The sequence below is a fragment of the Talpa europaea genome (assembly GCF_964194135.1).
Source record: "Talpa europaea genome assembly, chromosome: 12".
Taxonomy (NCBI): domain Eukaryota; kingdom Metazoa; phylum Chordata; class Mammalia; order Eulipotyphla; family Talpidae; genus Talpa; species Talpa europaea.
In genome coordinates, this window is record NC_140079.1 from 88048401 (window position 1) to 88072237 (window position 23837).

The following is a 23837-nucleotide window of genomic DNA, read 5'->3' on the forward strand; positions in this document are numbered from 1 at the left end:
GGAAACTTCTAAGAGGGAACACCCACGTCTAATGCCCAGTGGTGTGGGAAGTCCAGTTCAGCAGCCAAGTCACAGCACAATGATGCCGAGTGATCATCAAACATGGATCAGAAGTAGGGTCCTCGTCCATGTGCTTCTTCCCAAGTTTACCTCCCACACTTTCATCCACTGGGGATGTGATGTGGGTATCTGTAAATGCACAATTATGCACGGGGTCCACGTGAGTTCTGATGTCACAACAGAGGAACATTAGGCTGGCAATTATCAGCCCTCACTGCAGACCCTACACACAATCTCTATCCTTTGACTTTAACCAAGGAGGAAAATGAAACAAACTTGCTATGAAGTTTCTGATAAGTAAGAATCATCTCAACCCTGCTCCAGGGTCTGGCTGAAAAGACTTAAGAAACCAAGAGTCAACTGAGAACTCAACTGTTAGCTTCATTAAAATCCAGACCCCTCTGAGACCCCTCCCCTCCTTGAGGGAGGCCCCCTGGAGAGCATGATTTGAACTTGACCTGAGTAGAGGTTTCTAATTCAGCCCCCAGGTTCGGGCTGAGGCTGTTCTGCACTGCAGATCCAGAATTGGCCCGCAGTGGAGAGGGAGGAAGCTGGAGAATGGCGCCAACGCCTCCTCCAGTTCTTCAACGCAAACACAGGCAGGTCACCTACAGCAGAGACCATGGTGCAGATGAGCAGAGACCAAAGCTGCAAGTGTTGCCCAATATGTGCCATGTTCTCATCAACCATATTGGCCACTCTTCCTCCCTGGGGGAAGGGTGAGGACATCGGGTAGAAGCGCCCTTACTCCTCCGAGTAAGAGGTTAGAAGCACTGCTAGTGTCCTCTTCTGTGGGAACAGCAATGGGGAGGAACACACCTACCAGGGAACAGATACTCCAGAGCCAGTGGATGGAGTCCTGGCCGTGCCGGGCATCTCTTCATAGAGTCTCTCATTTCATCCTCTCAGCAACCTCATCGGGTTTCACGGACCAGGGGACAATCCAGCTGGTCAGGTTGGGAACCGGAGGTGTTACTCAGAGCACATGCTTGACCCTGCACCAGAGCAGGGGTGTCCCACTGGCACAAGCTCTTGATCCTGTTAGGTGAGGAACTCGAGGTGTGCCCATGATTCCGAAGAAAGCAGGCTCAGATCACAGGCCTGTCCGAGCCCACAGTCCATTCAATTACATCTTGAAAGGAGGCTGCAAGTATGATGTTAGGTAGGCCCCCAGGCCCTGCGGTGGAGGGTTTTGTGCCAGCACGCTCAGGGTGGGCTCACGGTGGACTCAGGCATGCAGGTAAAGGAATCCTGGAGCCCTTGGTAGATTTTTACAGACCATTAATGTGGACACAGGGAGCCAGGTACAACAGGCAGACCAGGAAGGCAAGCAAGGAATGGGGACTGGGGGGTTCAGGACCCAATGAGCCCCTCAACACAGCCTCCCCAGAATCTTTGCACTGTCTTTCTCCTTCTGGCACCCTCAGTCTGCCGTGGCCTCGCCTCGGAGTTGTCCTCCTGCAGTGCTGCGCTGCTGCCTTTAGCCTGCCTCCAGGCACAGGTGTGAGCCTTTACACTCGCGCACACCCGCGCTCTCTGGACCCACGTGTCTGTAATTACAGATGCACATGGCGGTGCTCACGGCCCTCGGGCCCCAGCGTCCATGCTAGGAGTGGGGGGCATAAAAGCTCCTGATAACTTCCTGTACCCTACCAGGGGCGGGTAGAGGCTCACTTGAAAAGACTCCACGGTCTCAGCTGAGCCAGCGTGTTGTGGGCTGGCTTTGCTGTTGCTCCGGAAGCCCGGCCACCTACCTCAGAGGTGCATGGGCGAGCCTGCCTCTTGGATCTGGGGGCCTGAACCTGCAACCAGACACGGCTGGGGCTTGGTTACCACCCTCAGTTGCACATCACAGCTGCTTGGGATACAAATTAGTTTTTGACTTCAAGTCTCCAATATCACTGGTGACAAGTAGAGCCGGGCACAAAGGAAAAGGTTTTTGTTTTGTTATGTTTTGCTTTGTGTAAATTCCCCTGGTGATTCTGCCGTGCAGCAATGGTAGAGAAACACTGGGCTGGGAAATGCACCCCAAACTGACAATTAGAATTAAAACCTTCCCCTAATCTAGCCTTCATCTAAGGCACCTGGGGCTTGGCTGGGCAATGGCACTTGAAATGAGAACAATCTGCCACGATGTATGGGCTGAATTTCAGCTCTTGATGCTGCTGCCACGTCTGTGGGGAGGGCTTGGGGGGACCTGGGGGAGGGCGGACTTGCATGACGGGGCGTCCAGATGGGACGAGAACCAGCAAAGCTCTGCCCTTGTTTGGTAAACACACCCAGTGCTTGATGGTGCTTAATGGTGCCTGTAATTGATGTCTAAAGTTATTTAAAAGTAAATTTACTAGAAAATAATTAGCAATTTTACAGTTCACTACTTCCTAATTTTGTGGATAAAATTTTTTTCAATGGTTTTATCTGGCACCACAATACAACGTGCTGTGAAATCACTTGCCCAAAATGGAGGCAAGCAGAGGCCCCTTAAAGAGAGAAACCCATTTTAAAAACTGTTTGATTAGCTATTTCTATCAATTGGAATGTAGGCCGATATTTCCCTCTTCCACCCCCCCTCCCCCATCTGCCATTTGAATCTGCAATAAATTATCCTAATCAACATCAAGGGAAAGTTGTAGAAGGCAGCTTGGGGATGGTTCAGCTTTGACCTTGGGAGTTCTTAACCTTAGCAGTGGGAGTAGAGGAGAAAATTGTTTTCTCATTAGGACAGATACATCTTTCCTTAATGAGCTTGTAGAAATATTCATTACCACACATTAGCTCACCTCTCCCACTTTCTACTCTGCTAGCCCAGAGCTATTGGAGAATCGGAGTCGTAGAAATGAACTGGCTTGGGTATCTCTTTCTGGAGTCCTCTGTGCATAACCAAGACGGAAATGAGTCACTGGTTTTCAGAAGCTCTCGCTATTGTTTACAAACATTTTGTAGATGATAAACACTTTCCACATCTGTGCAATGGACAGCTGGTCTTTCCCTGTTTGCTGCTAAAGAGGTGGCTGTTCACAGACCCAGCATCAGCATCTTGGAAGCTTCTTAGAAATGCAGTTCAGGCATCACCTCTAAACTAGGGAAAGAGAATCTCTAGGGGGATGGACCAGATACTCATGTTTCAGTAAAATTTCAGGCACATCTTAGGGAAGCTTGAATTTCAGAACCCATGAATGCCTTATAGGGATACCTTGATAGTAAATGAAATGAGTGAAAATAGCTGGGAAAAAATTGGAGGATGCTATTGAGATTCTGGGTATTCTTGTTTTCTTTCATCTTATTAAGTGTAAAATGTCACAAAAGCAGTACGAGGCAAAGACCTAGAACACAGTCTGTAATTTCATCAGAACTCTCTGCTGTGAGATCTTGAACCTGCAGAGGCAGGCGTGCGTCGCAAAGCAAGCTGATGCAGCTCTCGGGACTCACAGGGTGGGTGGGAGGGACCGAGCCCCTGGCCAGGAACGTGCCAACTCTGCTTTAAAACAATGGAATTGTGAAGGCAAGAGAGTCATTTTCTAAGCTGAGTTTCGCCTGAGGATAATAGTATGCACCACACCAATGTTTGGACTGCCCGACAAAAGTGTTTCAATATCCCTATTACTATATTATTTCGGTTTTTGATTTTATAAGAATTAATCGTTTAACAGTCTAGTAAAGTCCAATAAACTGTGTGCGTGATGGATTGTCTGGGTCATTTCCTCCCGGTTTAATAAAGTCATCCATGAGAATATGTCATCATTTCCCTCTGGCTAAGAAGTCTCTGTCTACGCTCTCTGACCAGAAAGTTCTTGGTGAGTTCCTGAATCCAAAAAGTGGTTACTTAGAATAATGCCACCTGGGGAAGCCTTCCCACAACCATCCTGAGCAACACTGGCTTTGCATGAGAAGCGGCCGCCCTGTTTGAATGAGTGTCATGCTCCTAGACCTTTCTAAAGAAGAAGGACACAGAAAATGGAATAGGCCTCACTTGGTGAGTTGAGTAATTGTCCTTTCAAGAGGTTTTGTTCTAGCAAAAATGACCACAGCCCTGCGTAGAGGGTGGCCAGGAGCTCTGGGTGGAAGTCTCTTCTCGCAGGCTCACACCACGTGGCTCTGAGCAGAACACCGCCTGGGGAAATAGGCATGTAAGGGAAGCCACACTGACTTGGAAAACTTCCTCTGGGACAGATCACTTAACCTCTCTCTCTTTTGTTTGTTTTTTCTGCAGAATGGGATTCATAACCTAAATCAGAGGCAAGTGACATCACGGATACAAAAATGATTTATGACCTGCAGGTTGCCACTGCCAGCAGTCAGTCCCAAAGCTCATCTGTGTCAGTCCGGCAAGAGCTTAGTAAATCTCTGTCCTCTGGGCCTCTGCCCAGACAGAGCTGACCGGCCTCCGCACCGGAAAATGGCACACTCTGCACTTGCGAGGGTAGAAACCATCTCTGCTTTCCTCGTGAAGCCCAGAGTGCCCCATTGAGGAAAAAGTTCAACTAGACTCTGTGTTGCAGCCCCGGCTGCTTATTAGTAATGTGCCCTCAACCCCTTTGAGCCTCGGTTTCCTCCTCTATGAGGATGATGCCTGCCTCATGGGGCTGCTGGGCAACATTGAGTTAGCTGATCGGTGGAGGGTGTTCGATGTTTCTCCATTCACTTAGTAAACATTTAATGTGCGCTGACTGCGTGTGAAGCCTTGTTCTGGGAGCCCAGGGCACAGAGGCCACCACAGCCACAGCGGCTCTGCCCTCCTAGGGCTAAAGTTCTCATGGAGGAGACAGTGAGTGAAGGAACACGGAGAGGTGATGGGGGTCACATGACAGCAAAGGATACTGTGATGCACCACGAACAAAGATATAATGGGCTACAGGCGATACAGGGAAAGGGCCTGTAGGTACTGAAGGTCTTTCTGAGTTGGGTCCACATGAGCAGAGACCTGAGATTGTGCCACAGGGAGGACTGACAGAAGGGCACTTCAGGTGAGGGCACAGCACCTGCCACTTAGTCAGTGCTCAATAAGCTCCTGCTTAAAGAAACACTCTGCAGACTAGTAGCATTTCATCAGACATGAAGCTGGAATTCTCAGCCATGATGATCCAAGGTCTGAGGGCTGAGTCTACCAAGCATTTTATCGTACTAGTGATAATAAACTGTTTATCCACTTTTTTTTTTTTAATTCCTGGCCTGTTCACCTTCCTTCTGAAAGTCCTTAATGATGTTTTCAGATGAAAAGTTAGGTGCTCATCCCAGTCTGGCAAGATATCCAGAGGAAATAGGAACAGCTCTGCTTTTTCATTGACTCATCCCATTAACTCTTCCGAGGAGATCGCTGTGTTCAGCGGGTGAAGAGGGAACCCCTGGGGGAGCAGGGTCACCTGGGAGGCAGGGTCACTGCCAGGTAAAGGGCTTTGGTTAAAGAGCAAAGTGAGAAGGGGGCGGGGAAACAATGGCAAGTGTGGACTCTGCTGGGTGCTCTCCTCATTGAATGCCATATTATTCGTTCTCAAGCTTGCCATTCACCCTGGACTCAATATTGGCTGTATCAAGACTAGGCCTCCACGGAACAGAGCTCAGGGAGACATTCCATCTCCTGAGGAGCTCACAGTCTAGTGGAAAACAATAGCTGAGAGAAATAAGCTACAGGGTCTTGGTGGCATTGTAGAGCATTTAAAACGCAGAGAAGGGCACAGCCAATTCTGCCCAAGAATCGGGGAAGAGACATTTCCACCAGGTCTTTCAGTCTGAGTACGATTTTCAAGAATAGAAAGGATTGGGGTAGGGAAGGCCCTGCCGATGCCGGGTACATAATAGCTGCGCAGAGGATGAAAAATTGGTGTGGCAGGAGCATCTAGTGTGGCGCTGTTGCAGGGGAGGAGATGGGAGGGGTGATTTGGGGAAAGATTGTAAAAATCCTTATGTGCTAAGCTGAGGAACTTGGAATCTATCATGTAGGCAACAGGGAACCATGAAAAACATTTTATTGGTTTCCCAGCATCTCCTTTTGGAATCATTCTCCCCCTTTCAGTAATTATGTTCCCCAGGTTGCAAGGGCAGGGCTGACTCTGCCGTCCCGAGGTGTGACTCCAGCCAGACCGCAGAGCACTTTAGACCCTTGTCTGGAATGATTGGTTCTTCAGTGGCCATGTGACTCCTCCATGTGGAGTTCTAAGGAAAATGTGTATTCCGTGGAATCACTGAGCGGCATAGGTTGAACTGCAAGCAGCCATAACAACATGATGCGAAAAGAGATGCGTGAAGCCAGAATATTGGAAGGGTGAGGTGAGGGGATTTACAATGGACAGACTTGTGGATGTTGCTAAGCTTCTGGATGCAGCCATACCTAAGTCAGTCACATTTTGGAAATCTCTGTTACGTGAGTCAGTCAATTCCTTTTAGTCCTCAGTGTTTTGAGTGGTGCTGTCACCTCCAGTTAAAGAAGAGCCTGACTGGTATAGGAGTGACTGGTAGTGCAAGAGGGTAATGCAGTCAGTTTCCAATGGTAAGACATGGTGGGGGATCCTCGTGCAAGCATGCACAGGGCAGGTTCGCTGTTGATTTGGGCAGACAGATAAAGAGAGTCCTAGAGCCCTTGATAGAGCTCTTCCATGCTGGAGCAGGGACCCAGGTACACAGGACACCAGGCAGGGAGGCTGGCAGGCCAGAAGGCAGGCACGGGCCAGGCAGGGGGCCTGAGGCAACTGAGGAGGCAGGCAGGCAACTGAGCCTCCCAACCCCCCACAAATTTCTAAGCTTGCTTTCTCTGGCCTCTGTCTGGCATTCTCAGTCTTGTGTTATCCTGTGGTCTCACCTCAGAGGGGTCCTCCTCACTGAGCTGCCGCCACTGCCTTCATCCCTGTCTTCTGGGCCCAGGTCTGTGTGTTTACACATGCGCAAGCCAGTGCTGTCTGGGTGCAAATGTTCACAATTACAGGTGTACGTGCCCCACACCCACACCTCTCAGCCCTGGGCATTTGCATGCAACCCAGGAGGCCGGCAAGACCACAGGTGGTGGCCACAGAGGCTAATGGCAGGAGGGCCCGGAAAAGAGTCTGCTCATATACCCTGCAGGGCTTAAGAATTAATATGATGGGTAACAATTTTTTTTTAAATCACAAATTTAGTGATAGCAAAGCTCCTGAGCTCTATTCTTTGCCAGTCCCTCTTGTGAGCTCCTTGGGCTGTCCATGAGGTGGGCTCTGTCACCGTGTCCATCTGACACAGAAGGAAGCCAAGTCCAGCGAGAAGCAGCAGGAGACAACGCCACTTTCTCCAGGAAGCCAATTCCCTCGGCCAGGAGCATTGAAGAGCAGGGTAGGGATAGACAGCAACACAAAAGGTGAAAGTCTCTGAAACACGCACAAGGGGCTTGGGACAAAGAGCTGCCCGGGGACAAATAAAAGGAGTGAAGAGCAGAATTGAGTACCTTACCGAGGTAGAAGCCAAAAATTTATAGAGACCCCAATCTGCATTTTCTGCCAAGAGCAGTAGAGCAAAATAAATGGATGGTGAGACACATCCTGGCTGGGGGTTTTGTGAGCCTGTGATTTAGACTCAGTCCTCAGCCTGCTGCCTATGGCATAAACAGTTCCTATTTTATTTCCTGCTTTTTCTCTCCTCTCAGCAGGACAGCCTGGGTAATGAAAGCCCTTATTTCCAAAGCCTTTCCCCCAAGCATTCCCAGAAGTAGGTCCTCTCCCCTGGCACCCTTTAGAGGCACCGCAATTGGGATAAAAACTAAGAAATCTTTTCTTTCTTTAATGATGGAGAAGAGGTTATCTCCTGAGCCATCAGGCAGCCTTGCCTTTGATCGTCGAGGCCACGGTGGAATCTGCAGCCTTCATCTCAAATGCTACCTGCTCCTTTCTCTCGGGATAGACGGAACCAAAGTGCTCGCTAAATAGGGCTTTTTCCACGAGTTATCAGAAAGAACACACACATTTTTTAAAAGCATTTATTGTAGATTTTTGATCATCCCAAGGCTGTTTCCATGATCTTAGAAATAAGCTGGTGACAAAAGCTCAGTCCCTGAAGACATGCACTTGTAAGGGGAAATGTTTCTCGCTACAGAGACACTAGGCAGCCGAGTTGCAAGGGGAAGAGGACACGGGCTCCCATGCAGCGCACGGCTGCGGAAGGCTGCCCTGGACTGTCTCATCCTCGCCCCGGGACCCACTGCAGACACAAGCAGGAAATGAACACCGGGCTCTCGATATTTCAAGAGCCCCCATTCAGTGTTTTCCCAACCTGGTTTCCGCCGAACCCTACAATTCCAGCTCATCTCATTCCTTTTTTTTTTTTCCCCAGGTATTTTATGTTTCTTCCAGGTAGGGAGAGGTTTAAAAAAAAAGGTAGAAATGTTCAAAAAAATTTCCATATTTCTCTCAAGTTAACAGTTAAAGGAAGGAGAGAGTGGGTGTCTTCACTAGCCCAAGTCTCCATAATAAGCGAAGTCTAGAACTTAATGTCCTTGGGGATACTTCCTCTCCATTCTCACTTACTGGCTTTAGGTCTATTTTTCCTATAAAAGCTCATGAGGGCAGCACTTCATATTGTCAGCCTTCCCCTTGCACCTGTCACGGCTGTGATACATAGAGGCTTGCCAAAGGAGTGACGGAATGGAATCAAAGGTGGGGATTTCACCGCCTATTTGGTTGGCTTTAACAACCATCACTTTCTAAAACTTCTGTCTGTGTCTAATTTAATTGATGCTGGAAAGAGAAAATTCCCACCGGCCTCCTTGGAACATCATCTTGCTACTTATCCAAAGCGTCTCTCCCGGTTGATAGATTGAGTGTAGACTTGTCAAAGGTCAGTGGAAGGGGATGTGCACTGGTCAAACATAAGCGCAAGTCCAGGTCTGCCTTCAGGTGTGCTCTTTGCTCAGATCTCTGGAATGTTCTCAACACAGGATGGCTACCAGCTCATAATGTGGGGCCTCTGCCCTGGACACACCATCAGGACGGCACATCATATGAGGCAGGTCTGAGAACTGTCAGAATCAAGTGTAAAACCTCGATGCCTACAAACAGTCCCTGTTAGAATTTGTAGAAACATCCAATTTTTGAGACCAATCTGTTAGGCGGAGCTAATTCGAAATATCCTCGGCTTGGCTTGTCTTCTTAACCTGCTGTGGGGGAGTGTAAAGCACGCTGGGCTAGAGGTCAGTGGACTCAGGTGGGAGCCTGGTTCATCTACAGTAAGGGACACGGGGCGCTTCCTAATGTCGCAACTCTAAAGTCAGGACAGAAGGCAGGAGCTCTGAGGGTTCTTCACCTGAATTTCTTAGCTGCGCTCTGTGGACCTGCCCGTGGAGTCCTGCATCCACTCTTTCTAGTTTTCAGAGTACACCTAAAGGCTCTCCCTGACTTTCTTCTGCCCCAGTGAAATGCTACAGGATCCAGCTTCCCGAGGCACCTACAATAGAGAAATCTGACATCTCTGCAAGTGGTGGTTTCTCTCAGTAGAGACAATAGTAAGACATGTGGGTGCTGAAGGTGAGAGTGAAAAGAAACTAATTAGGGAAATAAGCTGTCCAGGAAGGACACCTGCAGGAAACTTGCTGGGAAGCGCTCCCGGGGATCACACGGGTAGGCGCTAGGGGTCTGTTACTCTGGGGAGTCTCTGTGACTGTAGATCTTCATCTTATTTTGGACAAAGGCCAGAATGGCTTAGTGACACTTGAAACAGTCACTAACACTTCAGAAGTATTAGCCCAAATGAGCTCTGTGTCTCACAGTCAGCCTACTTATGTCCTGCAATTCTCCTTCACCAGGGTGCTCTGGGTGCTACTCAGAGCCAGAAAAACGTTTCGATGAAGATTTTTCTGACCCCCAAGCATGACAGACTGTCCTAGATTTAGTCTAGAGGGTGAGCTGACTGGTCTTTATTCCCCTCTGTATTTCAAATCACCCTTTTCCCATGGTCCAGAATGGTCACACGGGATCAGCCTCATTCAAACTGACCTTTCCTGGGTTTAGAGAGAAGATATGAAATACCCTGTTTACTGGCTGTTATCCTGGCAGACTGCCCTGGCTCTTCACTCTCCCACTATCCCCAGGTGGCAACCTGGGCTGAGGTTTCACTCCTGATGTGGCAATTGTTGTGGAAATTTGGGAAAGTCTCTTAAATTTCCAAGCCACCAGAGACCCCATCTGTAGAATACCAGGGGGTCAAACATGTTGTTCATCCCTGCCCTGGAGGACAAGGCTACATTAACTTTTAATCTAAGATGTGTGACTGTGTAGGTTTCTATTTTAACTATCATTGATTTAGTCCATTTTCAGAAAAGCTGAATTTTTATCGATTTGGTATTTCCTTCTTGATATATGAGTCAACAAGTCACTGACAGCTAAGGGAAGAGCGTCACACTTTGGTTTTGATCTTAGACAATGCCAATGAAGTGATAGGTGGTGGTGGTGAGTGGGCAGGCTCTGGAAGGATTTGTTTCCTGGTGATGACTTGGCTGTAGTCACTTAAAGAGACAGCAGCCTCCTTATGGGAAAAGACAATCCTTGATGGCAGTGCTCCTCACACACACATCCCTTCTTTTCTTTTCTTAATTATCCTATCCCGTGTCTGTTATGTCTTTTGTTCCGTGGCGTTTAACTCTTTGTGATTCAGCCTAACTCTAGAGCACGAGAACAGTCGTGATTTGGGAAAGAGCAAAAGGCTGCTGCAGAGTGTGGCCCTTGATGTCTCAGTACCTGACCTTTCCTTTGCCCTGGTGCCATGTTTCCTTAGCACCCTCTGCCTCCCACCCCCCGCACCGTGAAAACAATGACCATGTGCTTATTGTGTTCATCTTCCCCCCGCTACGGCTGTGGGGCTGTCCACGCAGCTTTTCTCTCTCCCATATCTTCTTGTTCTATTGCTACTTGGTCACAGGATCCTGTCTGTGGGATAAAAGCCAGGATGAACCGTGACTGATGGGAGAGCAGCACTGCTTTCCCGTGTCCAAGGACTCTAGGGATTCTCGTCCATCTTCCGATAGTGGAAACACATTTCTCGTACTTCCTTGGCCCTTATTTCTTGCCGTGATGACAGATGACATAGTCTCATTACTGTGTCATGTACTTCCCAATATATAAAAGTGGTTTCATGTATCTCCTCTGTGAAAAGACACATCCTCACCCCCTTGAGAACCTAGAAATCATACGGACATATCGCTTCCCCACCCCCAATTTGTTACTCAAATTATCTAAGGAGATCTCCCAACTCCACTTTATTTCCAGAAATGTGTCAGATTTGCTCTGAAGCACCAGCTCTGGTTCTCATCCTTTTCTGTCCTCCATGCAAACTTTTAGCTATCAGACTTCCATGCACAGAATTCATATCCTAGGTGCTTGAAAACTGACCCCCACTTCCATCTCAGGAAGATTTGTTTGGTCCTGCATGAATGAGCTGCTTATTGTGTGTAAAAGAATCTTGAGGGTGGAGGCAAAAGGTCAGAGTGGGGAGGGCCTCCCTGGTGGCGCAATGGGTTAAGCACCGCACTATGAAGAGATCTGCAGCCTCTGCAACACGAGTTCGATCCCTGGCCTGCCAGGGAGCAAACCACATGGCGGGGCAGACCTCTCCTGACTCGCCTGCTGCTCCTCTCAGCAGTGTACTTCAGTCAGTCTGCCTGTTCTGTTCCCCACTCTGTCTCTGGTGAACTCTCTCACCCCCCACATCTCTGGCCTGTGCACCAGCCCTTGTATTCATAAATGAATAAATCTTAAAAAAAAAAAAAGGTCAGAGTGAGGAGATCTGTCTGTGCATGGGGCGGGGGCAGGGGTCCTGACCTGCAGAAGGAGGCTTTGCATTTGTATGCCTGAAATCCAGTCAGTTCCCTGCTACTTAGAGAGGACTTATCTTTGACCTTAGCTTTGAGTGACATGAGTGTTGGTTCCTTTTTCCTTAGCATCCTCATAACTGTTCAGACTGAGCAAAGATATATCTTCGAAGACATAGAAAGGCATATTGTTCTGGAAGGAGGTATCAGGAAGTCCTCCTGTCCCCTCTTCATCTTCCTTCTACTTCTTCTTCATGATCACCATCACCTATTATCGCTGCCATCATCGATATCGTTATTATCATCATCCCTGTCCATTGTGTGATGGCAGCACTTTTTTTCAGATGGCTCCACGTTTATTACTTTTGGTCATCGCAGAAACTCTGGGTGGTAGGTGAAAAGGGATTAAACATATTCATTGTAAAGACAGGAAATCTACTGAGTAATGCTACTTGCCCATGACACAGAGAGAGGAAGGGATAGAACCCAACTACCTGTCTAGGGAGGCAAAAGTTTCCTTTGGGGAATCAGGAGGTTGAAGGTAGGAAGGAATAGCAAAGACATGAAACTGGAAGAACCAAGGAATTGAGGTTTTGAAGATGTGAGGCTCAGATTAGGATCCTGGTACCAGGAAACCACTGGGTTGTTTGATCTGAGAGGTGAGGGTTATTGTGGCTTTGGTGGTGGGCACGGTGTGATAACATACATCTATAGGGATGTGAACCTATATCAGTAAACTATGTAAAGTTATAAACCTAGGTCAGCTCAATAAATATCATTTTTAAAAAGGATATGAAATTCAAAAGATAAGTATACGAAATTCAAATTCCAAAAACATTTGATCAGAGAAGCTCCAGAAGGTTACAGGGAATTCTTATTGAATGGCCACATCCTTACATTCCTGGTTTTCACGTGAGCAGAAGGATGGTGCTGCTACAGGTCCTTGTTATTGTTGTAGGTCTGCAGTGTCTGCTTGGGGACAGAATGACACTGGACAGAGCAGATGAGTATAGAAGCAATAACAGGCCCACTCTTTGGAAGGATGAATTTTCCTTTTCTCCTCTCTGAACCACACACAGCAGGCTTTCCAGAGCTGTGAATCATCCATTTGAGAGAAGGGAGGGGAATAGAAAATTAAATATAATTTATGCTTTGCTAATTGAAATCAAATACAAAATTCAATCTCCTGTGAGTTGCAATGCGCACTTTTAAATAGGTCAGAAGTATTATTAACCCGACTCTAATTTAGCAGGTTGACTTAGCTTGTCTGGCTAGAAAATGATTCCTTTGTCAAGGTTCTATGCTGGAGAAGAGGTCATAGCTTAGTCGTTCACTCCCAGAGTCACAGGGGTCAAGCTAGAGTAGGCGCTGCGGAAAATAGAACTTCAACACATCAAGTTTGCATTTCTTTTCAGAACCAGGAGCTTTCAACCATATCACCAAACAGACCCTTAAAGTCAAAATTCTCAAGATGTCAAGCTCAGACCTCTGTTTTATTTCTCCAGAGAATTTAGCCCACTGTTTTAGATTTAAGAGTGTATACATACTTTAAAGGGAGGTTTCCCCACTCTTATTTCCCAGATGAGAATGAGTTACTAACCATCAGTTAACTACATTAAAAAATTGGTTTGCTTGTCACATTTACATGAGGACACACACTTTGTAGATTTCCTTTTAAGCAGCACTTAAGGTCTTGCTGTCCTGGGTTTATTGGGACAGTTGGATAGGTAGGGAGCAGGAAAATGGAGAGCAGGTGTGATTAAGGGATTGCGTCATTCTGTGTCCACCCAGGATAGAACAGAGGAGGGGCTGTAAGAGCAATGATCATTCTTAGCCAGTAGAAAAACATCTTTAAAGCTTCCTCATGACCAGATATTCCTTTGACTGCCTAAGTTGCAAGATCACAACTTACCTTCTTCCCTAGAACTTCCAGACCTGAACAGAGAGACTGTGTTCCTCTAAGGAAGCCATAAAACCCTGGAGCTACTTCTCTTGGAAACAATCTCCATGAAGACATAAAAAGAGGGCAGAAAAGAGGGCAAGAAATATGCGGGTAAGACTTTGCTTCACTTGTTCTTCCATAACAATACCTTTGCAAGGACGGATGCCAGAGGGCCAGTCTAGAGATTCTCATTCACCAGGAAATCTAAACTGGAGCCCGGGAAGTTGTAGCATAAAAAGGCTCCACAACTGATTCTGGTATGCAACTAGACCCAACCCTTTGGGACCATAAAGTTCCAAATCATCTAGTTCACAGAATACTCTTCTGAACAGGCATACATCTCCAATAAGGGTGTGTGTATGTGTGCCTGGAATAGCTGTAGCTTCCTTTACCTGGGTCGGGAAGATACACACGGTGCCATAAGTTGGAAAAACAATTCTTTTTCAGGTGGTTTCTGAGTCTGGCACATCAGCCCATTCCTTGCCATGATCAGTGAGGGTGGAGAAAGGTACATCCTTCACAGGAGCCATTTCCTCTGTGCCTTTTCAAGAGTCATCCTGCCTGGCAGACAGAGGAAGAGTCTCTAATCCCAGGGAAGGGAGATTCCCAACATTCAAGGGTAGGATGGGGACGGAGGTGACCAACACAAACATGCCATCAAAACCCATTAATCAGGTTGCATTAAGCTTTATAACAACACAGTTTTCATTTAGCGGGTGAAATGACAGTTTAATAACAGCTGAACAGATTTAACTCCCCCCACTCATACATATTTCCAATTTTACTATAACAGGTCCTGGTTTGGGAGATCTGTGAACAAGTGCTTTATGTCAAATGCTGCATTTTAATCCAATCAAACTAATGGGAAGGGACACTTTATTCAGCAGCCCTTGATGGGGGTGTCTGCAGACGGCCCTTCCCTCCCCCACCCCGTAAACTGGATCTGACAACTGGAGTCAGTCCTTTTGTCACTGTCCCAAGGCGTGCACCTCTGAAGAGAGCAAGTGGAGCATGAGATGACTGTGAGCAAAAGATGCTGGGGCAAAGAGAAGGGTGACTCATTCCTTGTTGGTTTCATTGCTAAGGGTTATTCTGAACAAAAGGCATGCCAAAAATCTGGTCTGTGTCCCTCTGGGGACCCGATGGGGCCAAGATTACCCCCAAAGCATGACTCAGAATAACGGCACCACCTAGCGAGATGGTCTTCAGGGATGGAGACCTCCCACCAAGAAGACTGGCTTTCTTTCCAGGCCGGGCATTCGTCTTCGCCAACCTCAGGACTCTGAACTGGGCTGCAGCCACACCGCTTAGAGCAGCCCTTTGGGGTCAAGCTCCTCCACAACCCACGATACTCATGAAGAGAGAGATCCAACCCACCAGAGACTGTAGGGGGCTCTTAGCAAAAGGCTTCCAGGGGTGCAAATGTTTTGTCTTTTTGTGGGGGGATGAGAAACGTGCATGCCTCTGCCTTCCTAGGATGAGGAGGGAGGAAGGCAAAGAATTGTGGGATGAGACCTTGTCGGAGAAGGCTAGAGACACCTTAGAGGGAGGACCTACCCCCCTAGGAGTCCTGAAGCACTCAGCCACAATTAGCATTCTGGAAAGATGCCAAATCTGAGGCTAATTTAGCAAGAGCCAGTGCCAGACACTGGGCTCAAACATGTGCTTTCCAAAGCAAAGCCAGAGCCCCCAGAAAGTAGACTTTCCCTTCTTTGTATCCCTTAAACAAACATTCGTGGTGCTTTCTCTGACACTGACCACTATTTATCCTGTCTTCAGACTCTATGAACTAGCAGAAGACGGGGATTAGTAGTGGCTTGTGAATGGCCATCTGGTCAACCAGCTGCTGCTGCACAGGCAGGCCTGGTTCCTCCACAAGGGATCCACTCCTTTGCTGAAGCCCACAGCCCTGGAAGCAAGCCTGACTGGTCAAAGGGAGAGATCTACCTGGCCCTCCAGCAAGCGGAGGCTGCAAACCCTGGGGGCATCAGGGCTCAGGTAAGGAGCCTCCTTAGCTATCCCCTGACCTCTCCTTCACATCTCTAGCCTCATTTGTCACCCTCTTCCTGTTCCCACTGGAAATCTTGGCCAGTCATTTGGTAAAACATCATATTGAAGGGTTTGTAGAACTTCCTCAGTCTGTGGATCACATCCGGGTCGATGCGAGGATGAGTCCGACCTTTGCTCTTGCCTAAGCACCTGGGGGCACTGCTGTCTTCTGGTTTCTTGAGGCAAGGGAATCCCTTGGTTTTGTTGAAATAGAAATGCTTCTCAGTCACCACACGCTTCAGGCCTAGAAAATCCTGTACTTTGGCCATCTCCCCTGCAGGGTCCACAATGAGTCGCTCGCCACTGACAAAGAGGATCTGAGAGAGAGGGAAGTACTGGAGCCAGTTTTCCAGGTGCAGTGCGTAGATCCCTATTCGAATGGCACTCCAGGAGGCATCAATAAGCCCGAGGGTCCGGTTTTTGAAGGCCAGCACCTCAAAGGTGGGGATCTCAGGTTTCTTTGACAGAGTCTGTGTGTAATCAGAGATGGCCCTGGTCACAGGGTTCCTCACCACTACGATCAGTTTGATGTCCTTGGCCATGGAGTGGATGCGCCTGGGGGCCTCATTGGTCACAAAGTAACTGGGTGTCTTCTCCATGGTTATCTGTCCATCCAAAGTCTTAGGCATCACATTTCTGGAAGAGTGAGCAAAAGGAAAGAGAGTGGTTATTCCTACCTGGAAATATTTTAACTGTTTGCATAAAATGTGTGACTTAGATAGCTGAGTGGGGAGCTATTCATTGATAAACACTTAGACATTCTTTTGAACCCAGGAGAGTTATGCTGATAGCATTATTAGAAAAAGGCAGCACAAGGCATAAGCATTCATTCTTGGGAGCCTTATACGACTTAGTTTAGGTTGCTGATCTATGCTTCCAGTTATGTTTAACCTAGATCTACTCTTAATTTTTCTATGCATTAGTTTTATAATCTCTGTAATGGAGGTAATGAGAAGACACACTTCACACGGTAGTATAAGGATTAAGGGAGATAATACTTGTAAAGCATTTAGCATAGAATCATGCATGTGTAAGAGCTTAACAAATCAAGGTTATTATTATTATTGCAGTGGTTTTCAAAATATGTTTGAGCTCAGTAACACCTCAAAGATTTGCCCAGTGCTTGGCAAACTACTACCTGCCTCCTGTTTTTGTATGACCTACAACTAGGAATGATTTAAACAGTTGGGGGAAAAAAACCCTAAAGAGTAATACTAGTGTTTTGTGATGCATGAAAATGATATGAAATCCAAATTTCAATGCTTATAAATAAACTTTCCCTGGAACATAGCCACACTCATTCCTTTATGTATTGTCTATGGTTGCTTTCATATCACTGCAGAGTGGAGTAGTTGCAACCAAAACCATCTGACCCACGAAGTCAAACACACTATCTGACCCTTTTAGAAAAAGCTCGTTGGGCCCTGACTTAGTTCAAAGGCATCACAGGCAAATGAAGAAAGTGAAGCCTGGAGACAGGCATGGACCTGGGCAATCAAACAGGCTCTGTGGGCTCAGAAAGTAGAATCATATCCTGAGCCTCATAATCCTCATGTGTTAAATCCTAAAACTTGTCTCGAGATCAAAATTGAGAATAAAATGACATCTGGTGTGAAAGCATCCAGCATAGTTCTATTTCATATATGGGGTTTCTTCTTTCTTTGTTCCCAAGATTGCCCCATGAGACTGTTATATATCCCACACCATGGCCCATGTCACTCAGTTTCTTTGTCAAAGTTGCTTCTTCAAACCCACCTCTCCATCCCTGTTCACTTTCAGAGCTGCCTTGTCTTATTTGGGAGCTTCAAGATATTAAAAGAGTTTGAGGCTATCCGTCCACTAATCCCAATGGCCAAGGGCAATCATTGCTAAAAGGAGGCAGAGGATTATACTGTACAGCCAATTTGTTATAGGCAGATGCAGACCAAAGTTAATTGACGATAAACCTGTTCAATACCTGTCGGTACAGCAGACCATCTGCCACCATGTGCTCCATTAAGTCTATTCACTTCTGAGCCTTGCACCAAAGTGGTACATTTAGGAATACACAAGAACTCTTTGTTATGATGACATGCTTTTAAATGTCCCAGCTAATAAAACTTAATACAGACGAAGATCCCTCAGCTTCCCTTACCATAATTAAATTTATTTACTATCGAGTGTGCGGAGCAAGAATGACTTTTCTTTTATCTCTAATTCACATGCTTTGTCAATAATTAATTGCTACTGGGTTTTGAGCTTTCTCGGCAAGCACTTTTATTAGGCAGGAGGAATTTTCCTAAAGAGAAATTCAGAGAACTGGTTGTGGGAGCTTCAGGAGGGCAGACAGCCTGCAGCAGAGCAACAGTCCCTGCTGTAAGGAACTGGATCTGCTTTGCACCAATATATTTGCCAAAGTATCTCAAATGCCTACATGTTGTGTGCCTGTTTGGTTGTCCCCAGATTTAACTGTCTCATTTGCAAGGGACAGTGTGTGGGAATCAGATGTGCCCCATTTAAGAGTTCTGACTACCCATGTCACCTTGAAGAAGTTTCTTAACCCACTTGAAATCTTGATTTTCTTATCTAAAAGATAGATTAATAAAAACATCTCCATTAGAGGATTATAATAAAGACTAAATGTGAAAACACAGGTAAATCACTGAGGGTAGTGCCCAATTAATGCCAGAATTTTTTTTTTTTTAACTTAGGCCAGGCACACAAAAATAGGCACAGCTAGCCGAAGAAAAGAGCAAGGAGAATATTTACATTTGACCAAACATGGGACTGATCTAGGGGAAAAAAAGCATATTCTGATTTAAGGTAATATCAACTGCACATTCTGATCTGGAGGCTGGCGAATCACCAGGCAGCTAGGATTAGTTCAGCCTGAGTTTAAGGAACATGTTGATGTCCCACTTTCATTTCAATTGGAGAAAATTTTATTTATTGTGGAGCTCCTATCATAGGATGAAGATTTTAAATAGGTGTGGCTGCAAAAAAATACCTGAAGATATTTTCCCATGGCCCTTTCCAGGCCTTTGTCCCTTGGATGTATTTTTCTTGCTTACTTGGTTGCATGTTTCTTGAGCATGGAAGCAGCAGCCAGATTTTCCTTCTCATCTGTTCTCTGCTATCCACTTCTCAGACTTCAGTGCTTGTCTTAACATTGAGTCCTGTTCAAATTCATCTCCTTCACTTCAGCTAATTGCTACAGTCTGTCAAGATCGTTGTGGATCTGGAGTCTTTTATCTGAAGTATCTGGGATGAAACAACTTCCCACCTCTAAGGCAGTGTGTATAGAGGAGTGAGTGTGGCTAGGTCAGTGCTTGGTATAAAAGGGGAGGACAGGAAAGGACTGGAAAAGTGGGGAATAGTAGATCCTAAATGACTTTGATCATTATGTTGTGGATGAATTAGGCGTGTAAGAGGAGAGCGCCTGCCCTTTGGGGTACATGTGTCAAGACCATCTCACTGCACCACCAAACATTTGTGGTGGCATCGGATTATTTTTGCCATTAATAGGATACCCAATAGCTCCTCAATCCTATAGCAGGTAGCAGGTCCCTCTCCCTAAAACTGATGCCGACTCAGTTATATTAATTTACTTGAATCACTTTATTTGCATAAAGGTTCCCGTCCATAATGGCAATGTAACAGTGAACAGGACAGAGCCCCTTCCTCCAGAGTGTACCGTCCAGCTACCACATCTCATAAATGCAGAGTTCTTCATACAACACATAGATGACCACTGTCATCAACAGAGTGGGACTTATTATTCCAGTTCTATAGAGAAGGAACATGGCTCAGAACCTAACAATGGCTCTCAAGGTCTCACTGAGAACCTGCGTCTTTGGTTTCTAGGCTTAAGGGCAAGCGAGAGTAAGTCACTATCAGTGCCAGTGCTGAGCACCAGTTCCTGGCAATACGTCCTGAGTGAATGGATGCGTGACCAGCCCTTAACCTCTTCTTGCAAGGCTAGGTTTTTGCAGTGATTGTTTTTGCTGCCCTAATCCACCTTTCCTCACCCTTTATCCCCTCTCCAGGCTCCTCACCTGAATCCTCAATCTGGCAGCCATTTCTATACCTTGCTGTCCCATTCCCATAAAACTAGATGAGGCAGCTCTCCTCTTGCGGAGAAACAACCTCTCCCCGACTGGGGTTTGGATCTTATCTCCCTCTGCACTGTTAGGAACTTCTCAACCCCAATTTCCCTTCTCTTTCCTGATTTTAAGTAAGTTCTTCTCCACCAGGTCTGACATTTCCACATCACCACATTTTCACATCTGGGTGCTTGAGGAATAGAGAGGAGACCGGTCATGCTGGAGGGGGTGAGAAAGGTTAAGAGAGAAAATAAGGTCAGGGCAGTGGGCAAACCAGGAAGGCCCGCAGGCCAGGGAAAGACCCTGGATTGTATTTAGATGTGATGAGAAGCCACGGAAGAATACAGAACTGGAGACTATGATGTGACTTACATTTTAAGATATTTTCTTTGACCTTTTTGCTGAGAACAGACAGGAGTATGATGAGCACAGAAGGAAGGTAACTGCCATGCGATCATTTCAGGAGAGCAGGTTAGGGATGGTGGGGGCACGGAGGTTGGTGCAGAGAGCAGCGTGGTAAGAGGTGGTCAGCACCGGGGTGCATTTTAAAAGTAGGGTCATTGGCCCTTCATAAGTGGGATGCATGTGCAGGAGAGAGAGAGGCGTCAGAGCTGTTCCCAAGACTGCTGACTTGAGCTCATGGTTCAATAGATGAGAACACTGGAAAGAAGCAAGTTTGGGGGAAGTCACAAGTCTGACTAGACGTGTCACCTGAGCCCTCCGTTACACACCTCAGTGGAAGGTGCCCAGCAACTGTGTTGCCGCGAGTCTGGAACCCCTGGGAGACCAGAGTTGGAGGTGGGCATTTATGTCAGGTGTTCCCAGTTGACGGCCAGGCAGTGGGGCACAGGATGGCTGGCTCTCTTGACCTCGGCCTACAGAAGATGGGAGCTGCCCTTTGCCTATCTGGGAAGTCCTCCCGAATAGGAAATGTGTCTAGATATTGATTGTGCAAAATTATTTTAATTCTGTAACAACTATTTTCACTGACTCCTTTGACTTCCCAGAGTCCTTGATAACTACGGGTTTTTTTTTTTACAGAGCTCAGAACGACATCAGTGTGATCTGTTCCTGCGGCTTCCTTCATAGCTAGCCTCAGTTCCTCAAAGCCACCGGCAATGTTTTCTTCTTCTTTGTGTCCCCAGGGCCCAGTGCAGTTCTTGCCACGTGATCGCTGTCCACCGTGACTGGGTGAGCATGTAAATGCGTGGTCCCTGGAAGCTGGGGCAGTTGGGAGGATGTGGCTCCTGAGTGGGCTCCCCAAGCAGGGGGTTCAGGTCTCTGAGCTCCATGCCACCCGTGTGAAGGACCACACACTTCAGTGTGGACCATATGGTGAGAAAACACCGCATCTGGGCTTGGAACAGCTTGTTAACAGTATCCCGGGTGCTCAGAGCAGCCGCGACTTTAGTGTCAACACACAGCCCCGAAGCCAGAATCTGCGCGAGTGCACAGTTGCTCTCACAGCCCCAAATGTTTACGAGACACCATCGGGCTAGCTGTCCCCCCGGCCCCACCCCGTCCCAAGAGGGGTGCTGTGCTGAGCAGGAGCCCCAGCTGAATGCAGATCAGCATCAGGGCCTCCGAGGAAACCAATAGTAACAGTTAATGCCAATAGTTATGGTAAGTACAGTTATCACACAGCATTTACTGGGTGCTCTCTTGGGGCTGTTTGGCGGTCCAGAGTTTAGGTTCGGACACCAGAACACTAAGCCTTCAGACACCAAGCTCCCACCTAGTGCTGAGGAGCATAGACTCCAGACTTAAGGAGTTTGGGTCCTCATGTTACCTCTGTGAGCCCGGGCATATTATTGAACCCAAAGAATTAGTGGCTCAGTGTCATCTGGAAAATACTAACCTGGCATCATACTAATCTAATAATACCCATTTCATGGGGATTTTATGAAAATTAAATGAATTCATATCTAAGAGAGCACCTCCCATATATAAGGTATATGTAAGTGCTTATACATTAGCTGGTAATTCTTAAAACTACTCTATTAAGAAGGTACAACTATTATCCCCATTTTAGAGATCATGGAATTTTAGAGGTCCTAGAATTGATTAGTTTGCCCAAGTCACTGCCCCAAGAAATGGGGCTGAAATTCAATCTCAGACGCATCTTGCCTCATAGCCCGAGCTCTTAGTGACTGGGGGCCAATGCCTTCCCAAACTACAAAGACTCTGCATGGCTACGTGACCGGCCCAAGGTCACTCTACCGGTAGGCAGCAAAGCTGAATCTTAAAGGAGACTGATTGCATGTGTTGTTAAGGTGGGTTGTCACTAACTCACCACTGGGAGTTACAGAAACCCAGGTCAGAATCCCTAGAAATTTTTGCCAGATCAAGCTACATCGTTCAATTTGTGATATCTCTCTCCAGGGTCTCCTCAATTGAAGCAAATGAATACCATCATGGATGCCGAGGGAGAAAGCAATCACCCGCATTAGATAGAAAGTGCCCATGCTCTCTGGAAGGGTCATCGGCACCACTTGCCTTTGGCTTGCCTGAATTAGAGGTACATGGGTACCTTACATTTTCCCAAATGCATTATCCAGTGGAACAAATGGCGCATAAATTAGTAATAAGTTCTGAGCCCTCCTGATGAACTGTCACCTAAGAGAATGGTGGTTAGAGCAAGGACATGAGGCAGGGCCTGACCCTCTGCAGTGAGGAAAGAAACTCACTTAGAAATTCAAGGGAGCGCCTGCTACTTTCAAGCCCCAAGCAAGGCAATTTTACATTGTTCTGGTTAAACCTCACAAGAGCCAGATGATTCACTGAGCACATCACAGAGATGTGGAAACTGAGGCCAGAGAGACAGTGTCCTCTCCAGGGCACAAGGTCAGGACCTTGTCCCAACCAGGTCTGCTGGAAAGTTCCCTGTGCCTTTCAAGCCCAAATTCATGAATCTGGGAATCCCTGAAGGCAAGAAAATCAAGACCAATTTCTTACATAAAGACTCAAGAAAGTTGGCAAGCCCTCTGACTACCAACCAAATCGAAGCTGAGAAAGAAGGGATCCTGAGTTACTAAATGACTGACTCAGATGAGCCAATAACTGGCTGACTGGATTTAGGACAGAGACTTTCCCTCTCTGAACCTATACAATAAAAGCTTAATGTGAATCCCCTCATTAATTCCATTAGGAATTTGTGGGTGCTTTCTGTCACCAGGTGTCAGGCACAGTGATGATAAAGCAGGCCCTTATGGTACCTGCCTGTCAATGGCTGTAGGTTCTTTGAAAGAAAGGCCAGAACATGATCCCATTTTGTAAAGAGGCCTGAGGTTCAAGTGGGACATCTCCATTGTGGACAGAGGTATCTTCTCAAACAAAATTGTATCTTCTGGGTCTCAGATGCACTGACAAGTAGGGTCATTTGCTAAGCTTGAAGGTCTTGGAACAGCAGTTAGAGGACCCAAAGGGAACAGGTATGGTTAAAATGTATGGATTATGGTGACATATTGAGAAATGATCCTGTTTGTTTTTGCCTCTGGAGATTCACCTGCAAGAAAACACAGGGACTTCATCACTCCCTGACCCTGCCACCACACATCCCAATCTCCAAGATAGGTAGCCAGCCAGTCCTTTATTCCCAACGTTAATTTTCATCTCCAGAGGAGGTAATCAGTTTCTCTATTTTATGGGCTGAAAAAAGAAACTGATCTGTTCGAGCACCCTGGATAAGTCCATTGATTTAGAAACCTTTGTGCTTCAAAGATCTAGGACTAGCTCAGAGTTTCTCAATCTCACATTGTCAACATTTTGGAATGCATCATTATTTGCTGTGAGGCTGCCCTGTGCATTGCACAGTGTAGAGTAGTATCCTGGTCTCTACCCCCTAGATTCAGTAGCAACCCCCTCCAACAATGACAGCTACAAATATCCATTGCCTAATGTCCTTTGGGGGTCAAAATCAAACCAGTTGAGAGTCATTTGTCTAACC

At 46.8% G+C, this 23837-nt stretch overlaps 1 protein-coding gene across 1 annotated transcript in view; it reads right to left on the reverse strand.

The window, feature by feature from the left end:
• Positions 1 to 15808: 15808 nt before the first annotated feature.
• The window catches only part of HS3ST4 (heparan sulfate-glucosamine 3-sulfotransferase 4), a gene marked incomplete at both ends in the record, with an annotated part of 341991 nt that continues 333962 nt past the window's right edge, over positions 15809 to 23837 (reverse strand). The window contains one exon of the mRNA XM_084251215.1: positions 15809 to 16445. Coding sequence (XP_084107341.1) covers positions 15809 to 16445 — 637 coding nt within the window. The remainder of the gene's footprint in view (positions 16446 to 23837) is intronic.